Source organism: Embiotoca jacksoni, unplaced genomic scaffold (assembly GCF_022577435.1).
Source record: "Embiotoca jacksoni isolate LCO1_2020_lvr unplaced genomic scaffold, fEmbJac1.0.p SCAF_18, whole genome shotgun sequence".
Classification (NCBI taxonomy): Eukaryota; Metazoa; Chordata; class Actinopteri; family Embiotocidae; genus Embiotoca; species Embiotoca jacksoni.
The window spans coordinates 10,697,808-10,718,055 of NW_027185318.1; the positions used below are offsets into that span (position 1 = coordinate 10,697,808).

The 20,248-nt window shown below is 44.0% G+C and overlaps 1 protein-coding gene across 2 annotated transcripts in view; it reads left to right on the top strand.

Moving 5' to 3' along the window:
• The window catches only part of plekhh1 (pleckstrin homology domain containing, family H (with MyTH4 domain) member 1), an 82,545-nt gene that overhangs the window by 47,998 nt on the left and 14,299 nt on the right, over positions 1–20,248 (top strand). The window contains exons 1-8 of one of the 2 annotated variants that reach the window (XM_069152726.1): positions 3,421–3,619; positions 8,745–8,927; positions 16,019–16,081; positions 17,194–17,343; positions 17,445–17,528; positions 17,847–17,928; positions 18,310–18,492; positions 19,093–19,847. In XM_069152726.1, the coding sequence (XP_069008827.1) occupies positions 8,784–8,927; positions 16,019–16,081; positions 17,194–17,343; positions 17,445–17,528; positions 17,847–17,928; positions 18,310–18,492; positions 19,093–19,847 (1,461 nt within the window). In that variant the 5' untranslated portion in view covers positions 3,421–3,619; positions 8,745–8,783. Of the gene's footprint in view, positions 1–3,420; positions 3,620–8,744; positions 8,928–16,018; positions 16,082–17,193; positions 17,344–17,444; positions 17,529–17,846; positions 17,929–18,309; positions 18,493–19,092; positions 19,848–20,248 lie in introns of those variants that run through there. The other variant, XM_069152724.1, reaches the window with a different exon arrangement.

Below are 20,248 nucleotides of genomic sequence, written 5' to 3' on the forward strand. Positions count from 1 at the left end.
CAAGCTTCGGTCTCACAGAAAATACATGTTGGATTTGTTAGTTTTGGTCTTTTCATGGGATTTGTTCACAAGATAATTGTGGAATATCACCGGCCTTTTCTTTAAGACGGTTTCAGACATTTAACAATCATCTTTTGTTTGCTTTTATTTTCTCAGCCTGCTGTTCAGGACTTCAGACTCTGTTATTGCACTTCCTCTGACACTGGTATACGACGGGTCACTGGGATCTCCCAGCTCTGCTCAGTGACCCGCTCACAGTCTGGGTCATCACATAGCTCTGGAGGTTAAATAGCTGCAAGAACACACATTAATCCGCGAACACTTGATGGAACTGGCCTTAAGCTCCCTCTCCACTGTCCTGCGTCCCCCTCACTGCACTGGCAGCTGTGGCCTGGAATAGGCATGTAAACCATGTAGGCCTGACACCAGTTGTTTTGACTGAGAGCAATGAGGCACTGACTTATTGTGCAACACAAGGCAGAGCCTTCAGCCCGGCCAGCTACAACACTGAAAATCCCTGCTGTAAAGTCACCCTCCCAGCTCCGAACTGATCTCTTCCAGGGTGGAGTTCGGGAACATTTTACTCAGAAAGGTGCAGTTAATCATATCAGGAAGTGTTGATTCACACAGTGGAGTGTGTTTACAGTGTTCTTTTGAAATCTGCACCCATTACAGTCACTCTCTTATAGTTTTGAACAGGCATCCAGAGCCATATTAGTACCAAATGGACAAACAAATCTCCATAAACCACTCAAATACACTCAAAATGTTATTTTACTGGAAGGTCAACAGTGGAAAAAAAACGTATCAATTACCATCAAAAGCTTTTAGTCATGCTAGCATCTTGTCTTAATGTGAATGCATGTCTGCTGGTCAGTTGGTTGATTCATCACTCCGGTCCAGACAAAAATTTCTCAACAACTATTTAGCGGATTTCCATGAATTTTCTTTTACAAAATAGTCACATCCTCACGTAAATGTTGTCATAAAATGTGTGATCCTATAGCCTTAAAATAGCGCCACCATCAGGTCAAAATTGTAATTTGTCCAAATTTATGAAGAAATCCTTGAAAAATATCATTAGCCTTTAGCTTCACTTTGTATTTACTGCTACTTAAAAAATGTTAGCTCCCTGACACACCAAACTCAGATGGAGAGCATGCATGTGATTTTGTCTTACTCAAGTGTTTATATATGATCATTAGATTTGACTTCCATGTCACGCAGCGTCTCACATCCCCATCCACGTTCTGCATACATCAGCCGCTGAGAAGTTATTGTGCTTACTTGCGTGTATGTTCCCTGCCTCTGTCTGATTCTGTATTTGTGCTCCTTCAGTCAGTGGACGCAGCAGGGCGTGTCACACCACTGCATGCCTCTTACATTAACGCGCAAACTTAAAAAAAAAAAAAAGAATATGCCATGGTTTCATTTCAGGCCATATTATAATTAGATTTAGTTTTTCAGCGTTATTATAACGAGAGACTTGAAACTCTTTTAACCGCTGCTTGACGGTTTATCATCAGATGCTGTGTGAGTGTGAAAAAGAAGCTTGTAAATGCTGTGAATTATTTATTTGAGTGTAACATGCTAAAGATTGAAATGCTCAGACAGACATTATAAAATGTTCCAGATGGAGATGTGCGAAGACTCGATGAGAGGAAACCGATCTTCCCACCACAAGTCTGCCGTTCTGATTGAACCCCATTTGTTTCCAAACTACACACTGCTGATTAAAGCAGCTTGACTCCGAACTATTTCTGACATTTCGAGGGAATCCTTGAGAGGGTTTAGAGAGTAAAGGCCAGGACTCTGAACGGGATGCAAGACCTGAGCACACTTGAGTTTTGTTGGTGTGCTCTTAAAACCCTCCCAAATTATCCCCTCACAATTCTTTTACTACCCACATAATGATTAATTACAGTTGCAAAGCTCCATACGTCGGTTTAACAACTTTTGATTCCAGTAAAGGCCGGCCTGCAAGCCTCGCCAATAAACAAACACAATGCAATTAGGCTACTTAAAAACCTAAAACTGTTCAGTGCCCACACATGGTGGTCCTTAAAGTTCTTGATTTTTAATTAAAGGTAAAATACAGACTCTTTAAAATTACTGAAAGTCCACAAAAATGGGTGTTACTCATCTGTTACTTCACGTGGATGTGGATGATTAATGTACAGAGTTTGACACTAGAAGGCTGTTTTCACATTCATCTCATGCTGGAGATTGAAGGTTTCTCTGTGCTCGCCTTAAATCCGAGTTCAAGGCGTGTATGCACAAGCAGAACTTTGTGATGTTACAAAAAGGTCTGAAACTGACCAGCGTGCACAAGTGTGGCATGGAAACATGAAACATCCAGTGCACAGAATGGACTTTTCTATGAAGTAAGACACATTTATCAGCTACATTTTATACATTAAAGATATTGACATGTTCACAGATTGATTTTTCAATAAGAGAGAAGAAGCTGTTGAGTTTTTTTTAGCCATGTCAGACAAATAATCTCTGGGGCAGTCGGACTACCAGACTGAAAATCTCAAAAACTATTCTATGGATTGCTATGAAATTTTATACAGACATTCATGGTTCCTAGATGATGTATCCTAAAAAAAAACTGCTGATATCTAGACGTTTCCTTTAGCCCCTTCTCGAGGCTGACATCTGTGGTCTTAAAACATGTCTGGAGGGGATCTTAAACCTGCAATGAGGAACTTTCAACTCTCCCCTCTGCCAGTGAAAGTCATTACAAAAACTCTGTCCATACTTACTCTGTCACTACTGTTGTGGCTGTAAAACGGTGGATGAACTGTGGATAAATGTTGGATAAATGAAATAATAGATGTCACGAACACCAAAAAAATTAAGTATTTCACGATTAAAATTGTATCCATTTGGTCCGATAACCTTCGAAAAGTCTATAAGAGCTACTTCACTGACTTAATTTATTTCCATTTAAGTTGGGATGGAGGTTAATTTAAAGTTAGTGCACAAGCTCTGCCTATAGGGCCAGTTTGCATTCATCAACGTCAAACCGGACACATGTAAAAACTGCACCGGGGCTGATAGGTTTAATCAGCAGTGGGTGAACTCATTAGGCTTGATTGTAACTGAAAGTTCATTTACATGTAAAAGTCCTGCACTTCAGCTTTAGATCTCTCCTGTGTGTCACTGTAGATTCTGGATTTATTATAGTATAACGTTATAGGGGCAACAGACTTTTTCCTTTCAGCCCAGAGAAATCTTCACTAGACCGTGTTTACATCTTAAAGGGAAAACCCTAATGCAATGTCCTGAGCAGCTCCTGCACACAAGGGGGCCTGACTCCTGGAGAAATTTGATCCCTCATTCGGCCCTTTAAAGGAAAATGGGATGAGTCTGTTGAATGGAGCTGTGAGTGGGTTCCACTGAAGTCTAGCGCTCCAAAAGAAAAGCAGAAGGGCAGCAGTGGGACGGGACGTGGAAACACCGAAATGAAAAAAATGAATGAGAGAAGGAAGTGAAACGTCGACGCAGTGGAGGAGACATTATGAGCTGAATTGCGACGAATTACCAGGGAAGGTGTCCGTGAGCGGAGAAACCCGAGCGAGGAGGGGAGGGGGGGAGACAACAAAGTCACAAGGTAAAGTAGCTGTGAAGGACTCCGATAAACCACACCGATTTATCTCTTTTGAGTTATACGCAGTTTTGACCAGTCTCTCCTTGATTTTAAAGGACACATTTTACGCGCGTCGCTGGAGGCAGTTTGGGACAAAAGCCGCCGGTGCAGCTGTGTTTTCTGAGAAATGTCTGATGCCTGCTTGAATTTCTTTCTCTTTTTTTTTTTTTTGCTGACCAACGGGTTTACGCTCGCTGCTATTCTGCTAAGCAGTGCGCACACCTGTTCCTTGTGGCCTTTTTTTTGTACAAAATCCCGACCACTGCGCGCCCTTGGAGGCGCCTTAAAACATTTATTTTATTATAGCGGCAGCCTACTTAGACGTGGAGGAAGACAAAAAAAAAGAAACATTTGTGTGCGTTGGTTTTGCATGACTGCAAAGCAAAGTGGGCACATTTGGGTTTGCCACACATGCATAATTAACATTTTTCTCATCTTTTTGTGTATGTGGAGATAATACGTCTACATATCAATCTGACTTCTTTAGCTGGAGCCATTGCTGTGATGTATTCTCAGGCTGGTGCCTGAGCAGGAGATGTGTGTTTTGTCCCACACTTGGATGCTTAAAATTGTCTCTTACTATAACTCCCCCCCTGAAACACAGGCGTTCCTCCATGCCCTGCACTGCTGCTGCAAAGTCACCACTTTAAAAAGTCAGGCACTTTTTAAAGTGGTGACTTTGCAGCAGCAGTGTGTGTGTGTGTGTGTGTGTGTGTGTGTGTGTGTGTGTGTGTACGCTCACGCGAGCAGGACAGGAGAGCTGCAGAGGTAGATGTTTACACCTCAGTGCAGAGGAATGTCAGGTCCTGTATTTAAAAAAGCTGAGACTGATAATGAGCGTGGTCAGTTTCCCAAGGCCTGTCATTAACCGGGAGAGAGCTGCATGCAGGTTTGCTCACCGGTAAAAAGGTGAGAGGAGGAGAGGACGTAGAGGGAAGAAGGGGAGGATGGGAGGGTGGGAAAGGTGCTGCTGGAGGAGAGGGAAGAAATGCGGGACGCTGGAAAGCGAGAGGTGTCGGAGGAGACGTGAAGACAAGACAGATAAGAAGATAAATGGGAGGAGGATAAACCCGAGGTATATCATGATTTAAAAATGTCGGCTGAAGACTTCCACTGGCCTCTGCAGTGTTTCAAACGTCTAATCTGAGCAATTGCTCGCTTAAAATTGCCTTTTGAATCTGAATTATTGCACGACTGTTACAAAAAACTAGGGCAAATGCTTTTATTTATAATGTTTTAAAACATTCCTCCTTTTTAGCACCCGGTGACGTAAACCTCTCCATGAATGGGGTCAAAGGTTAAGAAATGTGAACTGGAGATTTTCACCCTTTACGTGTAGGAGTGTGTCCCAGCTGTAACAGTAATGTGAGGCACTAATTTAAACAAAATAGTGGGAAGCCTATACTTGACCGGATGGGAGTCGACGGAGGTTCCCCCCTCCCCCTTTGTTAAGCACATGGGGGCCGTGGAGCAGGAGATAAGGCCATATTTAACACACTCACACTTGACTCCTCATGCTCTCCGATAATTTGTCCGTGTTACCTCCTCGTACACACACACACACACACACACACACACACACACACACACACACACACACAGACACGCGCGCTGATGGGAGTCTCTTATATTTTGAAATGTAGGGAAGCCAAGTTGGACCTCGCCAGAGACGACAACAGTGGGGATTTGAAAATGTCTGGTGGGGATGAAATCACTGCACCACCTACTCGCTTACATCACCACAGCTGCATGTTCACCAGTGTGTGTGTGTGTGTGTGTGTGTGTGTGTGTGTGTGTGTGTGTGTGTGTGTTTGTGTCTGTGTCTGTCTGTGTGTGTGTGTGTGTGTGTGTGTGTGTGTGTCTGTTTCCAATCTATTTTCTCTGTGTATCTCCATCTGCGTCCGTCAGCGCTCCGGTAAGCGAGCGCTGAAGAGTTACGACTGTCCGCAGGGCGTGTGTTTGAATATGCAATGATTTAAGGAGGTTTCTAGTGACTGGAGAGTCGCGCACGTGCTCACTGTGTCCCTCTATGGAGCAGCGACGTACCCTCACTCCTCTTCTGTGATTGGGGTGGCCAGATTCCAACTAACCAAATGTTGGGCAAAGGCTGTGTCTGTGTGGGACAAAGTGGGACACGTTAGATGCTGAGCGGTAGCTCTAAAATGTTCCTATGTCTATCTCACTTGGAACATAATAACGCACAAATAGATAAGTGAAGGACTGAACTGTTATATTTCATTTCAATGCAACTGTCCAAACTCCCACATCGAGTAAACACAGTGAGCATAAAAGGAAGCTAAATTTTCGCAGCAGATGGCCTTATGTGGTGCATACTCCATCAGTCTGCTGACCTGTATGGTTGCAATGCTGCAGAGTGTGGTGAACAAGAGTTATTATTTCACTCCTGTTTCCTCATCTGTCTGGTAGTCATCTTTGTGGTTTGGGTGAAATTTATTTTGTTGTAGCTGCATTTCCATATTTCCGACATTTTGAACATGGCCTCAATATGTGGGATAAGAGATGAAAACGCTGTGCAGTCACAAAGCCAGACAGAAACATCACACGCTCGTCACGTCCAAATCATTTTATCACTATCTGTGACAGCTTTAGAGTAAAACTCTGCTTGTGCTGGATATCAGATCTCCCCTCACTACGAGGAACACTGCCGTATAGCTGTCAAGTGTAGCGCAGTGGAAAGCAGACGTCTGCAGCGGCGGCCGTAGAAACGATCCTGCCGGGATCGTTGCGGTGGCGTTTCCTATTCGGTCGTCTTTCCCCGGTGTTTGCTCTGGCCGTGGCAGCGTGCGAGTTCAGCTTGCGACTTAGATTGGAAGCGGAGAAGCTCCGAGGGCCCCTTCACGTTTGCATGTCTGCAGCCAGGAGAGGACTCGCCGTTCATGGGCCCTACGTCTCTCACCTCCCCTGCACCCATCCGACTGTGGGTGGCCCAAAACGTGGATCTATACCGTGTAGTTTTCCTGGAATGCATGTTTCTTTTGTGGCTTCTCCACCTGAACGTTTTCCTGCGCTGGCGTGTGTCCCCGACAAACACTCGGGAGAAGATACAGCAGAGGAAAATAGTATTTATCCGACCAACATAACAGAGGACTCGATGGAAAATTGTCCTCTTCGCTTCTGTAAACTGTCCCACGATGGAAAAGGAGGAAATTATTCCAGTTCAAATTATGTCGGGCTCTGTTACTCCCACACATACACACACACACACACACACACACACACACACACACACACACACACACACACACACACACACACACACACACACACACACACACACCGTGAAAATGACCTCATTCTTGTAGGTGCTGTGGGCTTGATTTCATCCCACTCTGAGGCAGTGAACAGAGAGGAGCTGTGACCTCTTGTAACCTGTGGTCGCCTTCCTTCCTCTGCCTCCTCTATAGAAAGCCACTCTTGCTGACTAACCAATTGGGTTCCTGGCAGAAGTGGGCCTGAGCCATAGCACATCCCCCCTCTGTGTCCGACAAGCAGTGGAGTGCTAAAGGAGTCGGTTCGGGGAGAATTAGCATGGCAGTGCTGAGAGTCTTTAAGCAGCAAATGGCTTGTTTACACCCAGCTGTTTGAGCTCCGTCGTGGAGGGGAGGGCCTGGTTTGCCACGGTGTGACCCGGAAGTGCTCCTTCAAAGCTGACTGTGATCCCACCTCTTCCCCACGCTGGCTTTACTTGACCTTCATACCCTCTGAGGTTTTCCCCAGAGAGAGAAAGAGAGATGTTGGTAGATGGACCTGGTCTGTCCGGCCTGGTTACAGCGGTCGGCTGCTGAAACCTCCACATGCACGACTTCTGTAATTTGTCTGCGAGACCTGTATTTATGAGCACGCTAATTGCAGGGAGCGCCACGGTGCCGTTATAGACGCTGGACTTTGAACGTCTGCTGTTCTGCTGACGGCGTCTGGCTGCACTTCGAAGTGTCTGAAAATGAAGCCTTTTCTAACTTTCATTTATTTTAAAAAGTTCACTCAAAGGTGCTCACTTCTCCCCTTGAGTTACAACACCCAAAGCTGATGATCATTATGGATCCTTGTATTGTAGTTCACACAGAGGACCTTTAACCTTTTTGTGAATGAGTGTCTTGCCGGAGACAAATAGCCACCAGTCGATCCTCCTTCAGGTAAAAATAACTTCAGCGCCCCAGTTTTCCCACATTCAGCGCTCGGCCCCCCATTCATTGTCACACATTCTTTCCTCTTTTCTTTTTTGCCGATGCAAGCTGACCCCCCCGCACCCCACCCCCCTCTCTCGCTGTGATGGGACTGTCATGCAGAAAGACACCATTGTGCCGCGCAAGGATCCCGTTTCGCTCCTTTCCTTGTAATTAAGAAGGGATTGCATGGCTGGACAGGGGTGGTGGTGGTTGTGGGTTGGGAGGGGAGGGGAGGGGGAGGGGGAGGGAGGCAGACCGGGGGTGGGGGGATTGGGTTAGTAGGTAATTTGGCTAAAAAGCAGAGAGCTGACCTGCTTTGCGGTTGGCAGGCCCGGGAGAGCCGGCACGCTAGAGCCAGCTCCCCCGCCGACACCAGAGCCTCCCCGCTGGGGTTTTGTTCAGTGTGTGTGGGCATGTGGAGAGAGACTGAGGACGAGGTGGAAGGAAAGATTCAGGCTGCTGGGACCTCTCTTAACGTGTGTGTGTGTGTGTGCGTGTGTGTGTGTGTGTGTGTGCGTGTGTGCGTGTGTGTGTGTGCATGCGTGTGTGTGCGTGCGTGTGTGTGTGTGCGTGGGCAACGCAGAAAGTGAGAGGAAGCTTTCAATAAACTTGTGTCACTGTGGACTCATCATTAGCGTGCGCTTTACTCATTTCCTCAGTGAATCATGGGAAATGCGGTCACCAAGGAGCCCAAATCACAGTATTTATTTCTTGTCTTGTGCAGTAAATGAAAACAGAAGCTGAACTGCTCAAAGGAATAGAATTACAGGGTTATTTGTGCGTCCCGTTCAGAGTGGTGCGTCTCATTTGGTGTCTTTATACTTTAGATTTAGAGTTTTTTGACATTGTAAACGTCAAACCATACAGGCATGAAGTTCATGAAGTGTTTTTCTGTCTTTCAGTGCGGTCTGAGTCCAGAGGCAGAGCTCCGAGTCCTCGCCATGGCGGACGTGCTGGAGAGCAGCGGGGCAGGAGCTGTTGGAGCGGCCAGCGTGGACTGGCAGAAACGCTGTGTCGCTCTGGAGATGCAGCTGCTGAGGTTCCGGCTGCAGGCGGGGAAAATCCGAGAGCTGCTGGCAGAGAAGGTGAGAGAGAAAAGCATCATGGGTAGTACATTGAGCAAAAATCATTCCCTCGTTTTACTACGGCGTAAAAGACTCTCGATCGTTTATCCACTGGTGAGCTGTAAATTGAGACTTTAGAGACTTTCCAATCATCGTGTTGCTTTGGCTTTGACAGCTGTGGTCACACTCAGCATTTAGACACAGATACAATAAGAGTAAATATAGTGCATTGTAATAATAAATGGTGAGTGATTTGTCTCTTCTGGAGCCGGTTGCAGCAGCTTTCTGCAACTTCAAACTTGGCCTCGTTAAGTTAAAGTGATTACTTAGTGGAGAATTACATTACATTAAAACCAGTTGCATCGCACAAACTGCAGTAGTTCTTCCAAAGAAACGAAATGTTTACAGCCAGAATCTACCTTATGCAGCTAACTGAACAAGTTAGCCAGCTGGCGTAACTGACAAAACTAACGTTATAGCTAATATAATAACACATGACCAGTTAAAGATGGAAGAGCAAAAGATGTGTTGGACCTATTCTAAACTTCTTGTGAAACCCACATTGAGGATTGTGAGGGATCACATGAACACACCAAACCGAGATGGGAAATGTTTGATGGGAACCGTTTTTTGAGTTTCCTAAAGTGTGAGTTTTCTTTAAAGCTCTATCTTGCAAAAAAAATAGGTATTTTGGAATTCACTTCCATACTACTGTTGTAAATACATCACACTTTGGTTCTGTTGAGTTTGAGCTTCACTCTTGTCCTTTTGTCCAGTCACTCTCTTTTTTTTTCTTCCTCTAAGCTTCCTCCGTCAACGTCCTTTTTGGTCTCTTTGCTTCTGCCATAATGTCCGTACTGGGAACACTGAGTCAGCTTCTCCTTTATAGGCAGCTGCTAGCGTTAATGCGGTAGATCAACCGAAGTTACATAGTGCCAGGACAGGAGTTTGGGATGTGGAGTGGGAATGAAGGAGGAGCCGTTCTCCTTGTTACAAGTCAGAAAATGATTCTGAAGCATTTTTTTTCAAGGTGAAATAGTTGCATTATGTTGCTCTGATATCTTCTTTTGCCAAGTTTGTCACTGCAGCTGAGGGTCAGATAAAAGATTGAACAACAACTGTTACATCTAAAATGCCTAAAAAAACAACCTCTGAAAGAGGAATCTAGTAAGTTTTGTCGTAAAACAAAATTATGGGTCACAAGCTTCGGAGCCATTTTTAGTGAGCAGTGAAGTCCGGCAAAATTCACAATTATAGGAGTTAACTGGATTTTGTGTGTGATTTTGTCTGTTTTGTTCGGCTTAAGCTACGGGATGCATCACGTGTTCCAACTGATGATTCGATACGGCAGTTATGCGTCAACAGTTCAGCATGGACTGGATCTGTTTCTGTTTGAACCGTAGTGCTACCGAGGAAATTAGATTTAAATGTGTCATGCCACTTTCATCTGCATGAGAAGCCATAACTGTCAGATATATTTTGCGATGCTGCTTCTTCGTCACCTCCCACTTTTAAGTGGTTTTCTATGCATGAGGAAACAATTAAAAGCATGTGGCTCGGTTAGAAATACAGGTGTGGATGACTGTGTGTTGATGTGTGAGGAAAGGCAAATTAGATTATACCCTTCTCTTTTGGTAAACACGTTGGTCCACTCATTGTGTGTCATCAGAGGTTGGCTACAGTTTCAGCCAAAAGGGAATATTTAACTTTTTAACTCATCGCTTCTGGTGCTTCCCCTCCAGTTAGGGGGAAATAACCACCAGCTGCTGGCCAAAAGCTTGTAAAACTGTGGCTGTTGTAAAGCCAGACACTTTGGAATAGTAATCAGCTGTCATCGGGAGATTCACCGCTGAAGTGTTTGGATTAGAGGAAGAAATCTGTCTTTGACTTTTCTACTGTTTTCATTTGATTAAGATAGGGGTAGTTTCTTAGTGCTGCTTTTGTTTGTCACAGTGGTTCGCTCTCTGTATCATCTCTAATCCAGAGCAGAAGAGTGATTCAGTCAGTCGGTCAGCAGGATGTTTACAGTCCAAACATAACCCTCTGGCTGATAACAGCAAGGAAGACTCCCTGCTGTGTCCTCTGTCAGGTACTGTCAGTTCTCCGGCTTCTCTGGGAAATCACGTGCTGCACGTAAACGCACATGATAATATTTACAAATGTGAGAGACAGTCATTAGTAAAATCTTGAAGAAGAATAAACACCAGCCAAAGGGATTTTTCACAACCTGGCAACCTCCATCAGCTGATTGCTTTCAGCAATCACACAAAAAGACCAAACTAATGACAAGCATCACCCGTGGAGACAATATCTTATAATCTTATTCCTCCATGGTGAAGATCTGCACTGTTGTCCAAAAACACCCCGAATCAATGAGCAACAATGGCTGCCATGTGTCTTTATTCACATTCCAGGTCTCTGATTTGTTCAGAATTTTAAGCAAGGTCGAAGTTTGGCTTATTATCAGCTGTTTCCACCGGTTGAGGAAACAAGATGTGACCATCAGACCCTATAAAACGATACAAGTAGCCTTGGACATCCCTGAATACCTTCCCGGGTTTCTACTAAGTATTTTATGATTTTATAACTCTGTTTTCCAAAAATGTTAGGATGCTGTGTAAAATGTCAATAAATGTTAAAGCTGAGATTTTTTTTTCCTCTTTTGGGGACGGCTGTGGCTCAGAGCGGGTTGCCCATTAATCGCAAGGTTGGCAGTTCAATCCCCGGCTCCTCCTGTCCTCATGTTTAAGTGTCCTTGGGCAAGACACTGAACCCCAAGTTGCTCGCAATGGCGTACCATTGGTGTGTGGAAGTATTCCTGAAGGCGAGCACCTTGCATGGCAGCTCAGCCTCATTAGTGTGTGAATGGCTGAATGGAAAACAGTGTAAAAAGCGCTGAGGTGATAAAACGCTATACAAGTGCAGACCATTTACCAAGTGATAAAATCAGACCTTTACAGGCAAGATTATAAATGTGAACGTCATCTTTCTGCAGCTAGTTACCAAGCAACATGTCAAATAGTGACCAAAAAAATGACCAATGGCTAAAAAAGCCATTATTTACATCTTGATTCGCCTTATTAAAGATTGGTACCCACATTCTCACACACACATGCGTGTCTCTATATAGTTGTGAGGACACCCATCGACATAATGCATTCTCTATAGCCCCTTACCTTAACCATCACAACCAAGTGTCTAACCTCAAACCCTTACCCTAATTATAACCTAAACCCTAAAACCAAGTCTTAACCCTCAAATTGCACCTCAAAAGTTGTGAAGGCCAGCTTAAGGGGGTTTTTAACCAAAATTGGTCCACACAACTACAGCACACACACACACACACACACACTTTCACAAGCATACTGCATGTGCACTGTTACCTTCTCGTTTTGTAGATTTTCATTACAGCCATGAGGCCAAGAATACCAGTTAGTTTAAACTGGACTAATTCCTCGCCATCTTTTTCTTGCGTTTGTAAAAACACACACTTCTTCTTATAGCTTCCTTTTGACCATGTTGCCAAAATCATTAGGTTTGTGCGTGCGTGCGTGAAAAGGTCAATTAATCTCTTGTTTTTTTTTCTTTCCCTCCTCCTCTCATTAACACACGTGCTTATACGGCACGCTCTGACGCATACAAACACACAGTGCTGAGCGGGGTTTAAGTGGAGGCCCGTGCTGCTGCCGAGTGTGTTTTTCTGAGTTTTTTTTTTTTTTTTTTTTTTTTTGGAGGGGGGAGGTGGGGACGCTGAGTGACTACCATTCCGTCATGTTATTGCTGTTTGGAAAAGACTGCTTCACGCTCTTCATCTCCTCTCTTGCCAAGTTAGGAGTGTTTTACGCATTGACCCACTTTGGTATGGAAAAACATGAAAAAAAAAAGAAAGAAAGTTGACGTGGTTGCCTGTGACATGGCATTTATCTCCAGAGGCTGACTGTGAGTCAGAGAGAGTGAGAGAAGGAGATGCTCCATTTGCCTTGTGAGGAGGCTAACGGGACGATTACTGCAGTTACGAAATTTGTTTGAGTGGTGGTCAGTTGTTGGCTTATAAAAGCTCAAACTTCCCCGTAAACAAAGAACTGAGGGGCGGGATTTGAAAAGACTGGGTGGAGTGTTTGCTGCAGATGACACGTGATGTCACACATCTACGACATTACAAATGACAAAAATGAATCTGATTGACAATGATACGGTTTCACATTCTTTTCCGAGACAGTGCTTAAATACAGGAGTACCTGAATCAGAGGACTTTTTAAGTTGGGTGGTATTCCCACTAAAGTTTCTTGTCATTACTTGGCGAATCGAATACAGGTCAAATTACATTCACCTGGCGCGAGGGGCAAAACGCTGTTGGTTTGACTGAGAGCAGTGGTATAAGTCAGCGAGGAGGACTCCAGAAAGGTCACGAGCTTGCTATTGATGTGCGTAAACATTTATTTTTATGAGAAGACTTGTTTGGATCCTTTTAATAGTTCAGTTGCGAAATCTGTGGCTCGTGGTAAGGTTGTGTAGCTGTTCTTGTGGCCTGTGTTTAATTGTCTGAGGGACGGGAGAGAGGTGTCTTTCTCATCTGTCTTACTGATTAAAACGGCATCCTCCATATCTTTGTTTATTTAATGATTTACAGTAGACTTGTTCGTTGGTGCGGTATTTTTCCTCACGTTTTTTTGTTTTTAATGTGTGTACGTGCATTAATTTAACTTTTTCAATGTTTTATTTCTCTTCCCTTCATCTGTTACTCCTAAGTCTTGAATAGCGGTTTCAACATGTACTGATTAAACTGGAGCCGTGCACAAGGGTGAATGATTAAAGTTGAGAAACCAGTGAAATGCATCAGTAAACAGATATTTTACAGTGAAAGTAATCATGAATGACTCTTCTTTTCTTTTTTTTTTACAATGTACGGTTTAATGTCATGTCATTTTGTGAGGGGACATGTGAGAAAAAACAGTCTGAGTGATTTAGATAAACAAACCACCAGGCTTGAAGCACGGTCTGTGGGATCAGATCTCTGTCAGCTTGTTTCTGACAGCAGGCGCAGACGGATATTTAGCTGTGACGGATCAGTTGGCCGTCTGGGAAACAGATGATCTGCTCTCAGCTTATCTCCACCTCTCTGGATATCATCAGTCCCCCTGGAACTCACACTGACACAAAGAGGGACAGCAGCCTGCCTCCCTATACTGCTTATCCAGCAAAATTACATAAATTAAGAGTTGGCATCGCTCTGTGTTTTTCTGTTTCAACATTTCCATACTAAAGGATGAATCTGGAAATGTTATTGTCCCCCAAATCCGTTCAGCTCTTAACTACTTTCTGCTGTCTGCGACTCTCAGCCCCAACCCACTTCTTTTCGAACAAAGAAAAAGTAAATAATGTCTTTAAAACAGACGGGAACGCTGGATTTGGAAGAAAACAGGCGTTGCAATGTTGGGGACTATTATAGTGTACGTAATCATCGGAAAGTATGACAGCAGGAGACACTTGTCGGATCAATTCTTTGTTGGTTTCATTGGATTTGTTGAAAAAAAAAAAACTTTTTTTTTTTTTCCAACAAATCCAACAAATTTCAACAAATCCAATTTTTTTTTTATTTTTTTTTATTGAGTACAACTCGAACTGCCGGTACGCAGCTACGAAAAACATCTCGCCCATTTAAGGGTTCTGGGCGGCCGACACATAGTTGTCTCACGCCTGCTCAGCAACTCCGGCTCTTAACAGTTGGACTCTCCAGCGACTTAACAGACCGAGAGCGACACGTAGAGATTAATTGAGAGTACCAGTTTACACAGTCTGTCCATATCTGGTGCCAGCTCGTTGCCACGAGCTCTGTTACCATAGCAACAATATGAACAATATTCAATCTGAGTTCATCTGATAAGACTGTGGGGGTACGTCTACGCTGTGAGCTCATACGCACAAGTATGTTGTGGTCTCCTCTTTTTTCACAGCTGCCAGAAAACTACACCACCAGGAGCAAAAGTCTGATGTCACCCCAGTCTCCACTTTGAGCGTGAACTTAAAAATACTTGTGCTGTGACTTTAACGTAGTTAATTTTGTTCAGTAAAGTTATTTTGCGACTGTAGTCGTAGCTCCTTTTTATATACAGGCTTCTGTTACAGCTTCAAACAAACACTGCTTCACATCACCATAACTTGACATCCAACCGCCACCGCTTTCTGACCTCTACATTGTCCTCCACACGCGACATGGCAGCTGCTCAGGCCGCCTCGTGATTTCTCCTGATCTGAACCTCTCGCGTCTGTCCAACACCGTGACCTCTGAGGTACTTTACCTGAAATTGCTGTTTCGCCAATGGAGGACAAATACTGTTCTCTCTCTCCTCTGGCTGAAGCTCGGTGAAAAGCCTTTGACTCACGATGAAGGCTTTTGACCTTGAGGTGAGGAAGTCGCCCGACGCACCCCGGCTTAAGTGAGTGTTAAGTCTGGCTGCGCGGAAGCGTTCAGATGTTGTGAGTTGGGGGATTCTGGGAATCGGCCGGTCTTTGTGGAGGTGATGAGAAGGCAGACGGAGACAAAAGGGAAAGGGGAGCAAAAATGAGGAGAGGAATTCAGATGCATCTCTCAAGCAGAGTGAATCCATTAGTATGTTTGTTCTCCTTCCAGCCGGGTCACTGAACTCGGAAGAAACGGGCGGCTTGTGTTGAACTTGTGCGTGTTCGAGCATTTGGGGGTGTGTTGTGTGTGTGTGTGTGTGTGTGTGTGTGTGTGTGTGTGTGTGTGTGCTCCTAGACGTGTGCATACTTGCAGGATGGACAGTGTTTGCATTTGAAAGCACAAGTACGCATGCTTGCACAAAAGGTGACGCAAGCTTGTGCACACACACACACACACACACACACACACACACACACACACACACACACACACTAGCATTCTTCTATCACACTGCTGTTTGACCAGTAGTAGCATAATAGATGTTCAGCCACCTCTGAGGGCCTCTCTGCTTTTTCTACGGTATATCTGTGTCCTCCTGCGTAAAGTGCACCTTCTTCTTAAACAGTAAATTTCTTGATTTTCTGACCACCCCCAGGTCATCCCATACAGAGACGGCCGACCATTTGAACCTCTTTTGTCTGTATTCCAGATGCAGGAGCTGGAGCAGAGGGTGACGGAGGCTGACCAGCGGGCGGAGAGTGCCGAGAAACAGGTAAGAGGGCCTCCCTTCATCCTTTTTGTTCACCAGGTTATAAAATAGATAGTTCTGCTTAATTTTAACTCGGGTTTTTGTACCTACTAACATCACTTCAAAGATACGAGCAGCCTGACAATCAGGCGTTCCACAAACTGCAGGTTCGCCAAATTTATTTAGAGGAGAAAATGAAGGCAGATGATAAGATTACTACCCGGACTGTCCAGAGCAAGCATCCATTAAGGTTTATAGAATTACATCTAGTTCAATCAAACTTCTAATTTACTGTACCGGCAACATAGATGTTGGTTTTTTTCCACATAATTTCAGATCCTCAATATTTAGAATTTTGCTCACTCTTTTTTTAATTTTTATTGTCACCATTTTTTTTTTACAATGCAAGTCCATCAAACTTTGTTGTTGTTGTCAATGTTTTTAAATCCCTGCAATTACTTTGGACAGAACAGTGTTATTATAACTCAACGAAATAATTGCAAGAACTCCAAAAATATCATCTTTAAAGGTCATGATAATCTTTTTCCCCAACACTTCAATGCATTTCCATTCTCTATTTTCCCTGTTATATACAACACACACACGATTTATCTGACACAATCAAATCTTTACTCAAGGTCCAGTTATTAGCTTTAACCACATCTCACTGTCCTTCTCCCTAAATAAAATTCACTCAGTTGTATTTAAGCATCCACCAAGAAAGACAGCTGAAAGCTCTGGAAAAAATAGTCAGTGAGTGGACCCTGATTTATAATTTTTTTTTTTTGTCAAACAACAATGTCCAAGATCAAGAAGAAAGCTCAACCTGCAGGACCTTTAACCACCTAGTACAAGGCACCCTTTGATGGGACATAACAAAAGGAGTGTGCAGTTTAAAGTATCACATACTCTCTTGCTGTCGGGCTTAATCGCCAATTTGCTGTCATTACTGGCTGTTCCAGGTGCTTTCTGTAGGTGGTAATTTAACGGTGCCCTTTCTTTAACAACAAGAAATACCTGAGGGCTTAGAAAGCTTTTTCTCATCAATGTTGGCAAAAAAAACAAAACAAAGTATCCTCAGTGTTTTTCTTCTCGGCCCCGCTCGTGCGTTCACTCCTCTCACGATTGCATTTCAGATCCATGTCATGGAAGAAAAGCTGAAGTCTGCAAACGTACAAACCAGTGAATCTGAGAACTCGTTGTACAGAAAGTACCAAGACCTGACCAATCAGGTGCAAGAGAAAGATGCCGTAATAACGAGATTAGAGACGCAGCTGGAAAAACAGGTACGGATGGAGCCATCAGATAAAAGAGCAGAAATGTCCATTTAAGTTCATGACGTGTACGTGGAAACATTTTTCATGAAACCTATTTTCTCTGACTCCAGATCTTAGTCAGAGCTCAGGAGGCAAAAATTATTGAGGAGAAGGCTGCCAAGATTAAAGACTGGGTCACCTTCAAGCTTAAAGAGGTAAGTTTAGACATGTAGAGATACATCTCTGACTGAAGCCCTCATCCTGCTGAGAGAAATCATCTGAGGGAACATGAGAGGCTTACTATTAAAAATAGATGATTTACACCCGTTTGTATACTTTAGTTTTTTTCTGCAAACTGTCAGAAAATGTATGAATACTTATCTGTAAATGAGAACCCATGCTTTTAAGCAGTTTAAAAACGTTCCGTGATGATACTAGCCTTCAGATCAGTACATTAATATCTAGTTGATATACTGTAGATTCTACCTATTACTTTGACTTGTATTTGACGTCGCATATATTCCTGGTTACAGATGGAGCAAGAGAACCAGCAGCTGAAAATGGCAAACCTGAACCAGACAGAGCAGATAATGCTGCTGCGAGACAAACTGCAATGTGAGTGCTGCTGGAGGTGTTCAGAAAGCTACATAAGAAAACTAACTGATATGAACTCGTAAAGATATTCAAAACAAACCGTCTGCAAGGAAGCAAATGAGTACAATATTTATTCCTTTTAATAGTTTGTCTTCCAGGATAAAAATCAGTCATACACTGTGCATGGAAATGTTATCACGCTCCTTAATATTTCTTGCTTGTAATATAGGAAATATTTGCATTTAAACATGTCTCACTGTCAGTGAATACGTGTATTTTGTTACCAATAATAAAGTAAAAGCTCCTGTAGAAAAGTACAGAATTGATATAGTATTAGATTATATTCCCAGAGCTCCAGTTCAAAACAGACCGAGTTTACTGACGTTGTTTTTTCTTTTCAAGCTCTCTTGGAGAAACCTTCATCCTCTGGATCTCCCGCCGCCTCCCCTGTCCTGGACACCCACCTGGTGCCCAGCAGCCCGCTCTTTCCTCCCAGCTGCCCCGGGACGCCACCGGCTCAGGATGACAGCTGGAGACAGACGGGTCCCCGTGGAGCCACCGCTAACGGCAAGACCCCACCAACAGGTGAGCTGCAGTTAATTTGTATAATATCAGGAGGGGAAGCAGCAGAACATGATCAGTCAGAAATTAAAGAATTGAGGAGGTTTAAGCTTCACCAAAATCGTATAGGTATTTCCAAAATCTTTGAGTACCATGTGTTTTTGATTCAGCCATTATTTGCTCTTATCATTTGTAATTTTGAGATCATCTTTATTTGAGCATTGTAGGTTTTGCAGTCAATAATCCTAAATACTGTTGCATTTTTTTTGTAATATGTACTAACACTTAGATTTTTTTTTAGACACTTATAAGTATCACTAGCTACTGTTTAAAGGAATAAGCCACCTAAAATCTATCTTTTAATTATCAAATGTTTGCGACTTCAAGCTTTGAGCTGCTATCCGGTTGAAGTTTGGTCAAGACAAATATGTTTTCAAAAACCTTTTCAAAGCTTTACCACTATTGATCCATATGTTTATTGTCTTCCAAATTTCTCCCACAGCCTCACTGATACACTGCTTCTACGTCTCTCCATCACATTCTCATTCTGTAGTGTTGATTTATTTCCATTTCCTCCATTATGTTCAGGCTCTCTTGTACACACTCCATGTTCTGTCTCCTCAGATGTGAAAAGGGCTCCTGAACTGGTCAATAAAGGGATCTGCCTCAGAGACCTTGCAGCCCATGATGCCCTCTCTCTGGGTCGGAGCAGGGAGGGTCCCGGCAGCCCCATTTCCATCAATGGACCGGAGCTCCTGGTGGGCCCGGAGGGCCCGGCAGGGTGCTCCGACAGAGACAACTCCTCCGATGAGCTCAATAGCAAGTTCCGCTCTCAGTGCCTTCACTCGTCCTCGTCCTCGTCATCCTCGTCCTCCGCTTACGAGATGGCCCACGGACCGAGCTCTCCGGATTCGCCCATCAGAATGACGCCCAAAAGCCCGCTCCTGTCCCGCTCCCCTTCCACCAACAACCCCTTTCCAAACCCGTCTCAGCCTCCGATTCACCAGTCGGGCACCAGCATGACGTTACCGAAGGTACGGACTCCGCTCACGCCCAGAGACAGCATCCAGCTGGTGAAGAAGCACTACAGCCAGCCGCAGCCCAGCCTGGACCGACTCCACCAGCTCAACGTGAACATCGATATCATGACGCCGTCCTCCACGTCCTCCACGCTGAAGAGCACCGGCACGAGCACCTCGCCGTTCTCTCAGGTCGTGGAAGAAACAGACATCGACGACGGGCTCCCGGACAGAATGGACGGGGTGGTGGAGGGCCCCGGTCCCGGGGTCTCCTTTGTGGGACTTGCAGAAGAGCTGGAGCGGTTGGATCCAGAAGTTCTGAAGCCGCCAACTCCTCCTTTGCATCGCTTCCCTTCATGGGTATGAGTATTATAATATATAGAAATTCAACTTCAGCATGCAACCTTTATCACTTTTCTGCTCATCTGATAACATTTTGCAAACATTAACAATAGTTTAGTTTAATCTGTTGATAACCAAAGTGTCTTGGAGTGAGTTATTTCCTGGATTATTTCTTAGACTATAGTTACCAGGCAACCAGTGAAGGAGTTACTGGTCTCAGTCAAATAATGTGACAAATAACAGTGAAGGAGTTACTGGTCTCAGTCAAATAATGTGACAAATAACCCACTGTAGAATGACAAATTGGTGTTTTTACACATTAATAAAGAGGAATAAAAAAAAAACAACATAGAATATGTTAATGGAGTTTAGAGGTGCTGGTAGATGGATTTTGTGCTAAGATCAATAACTTGATATTT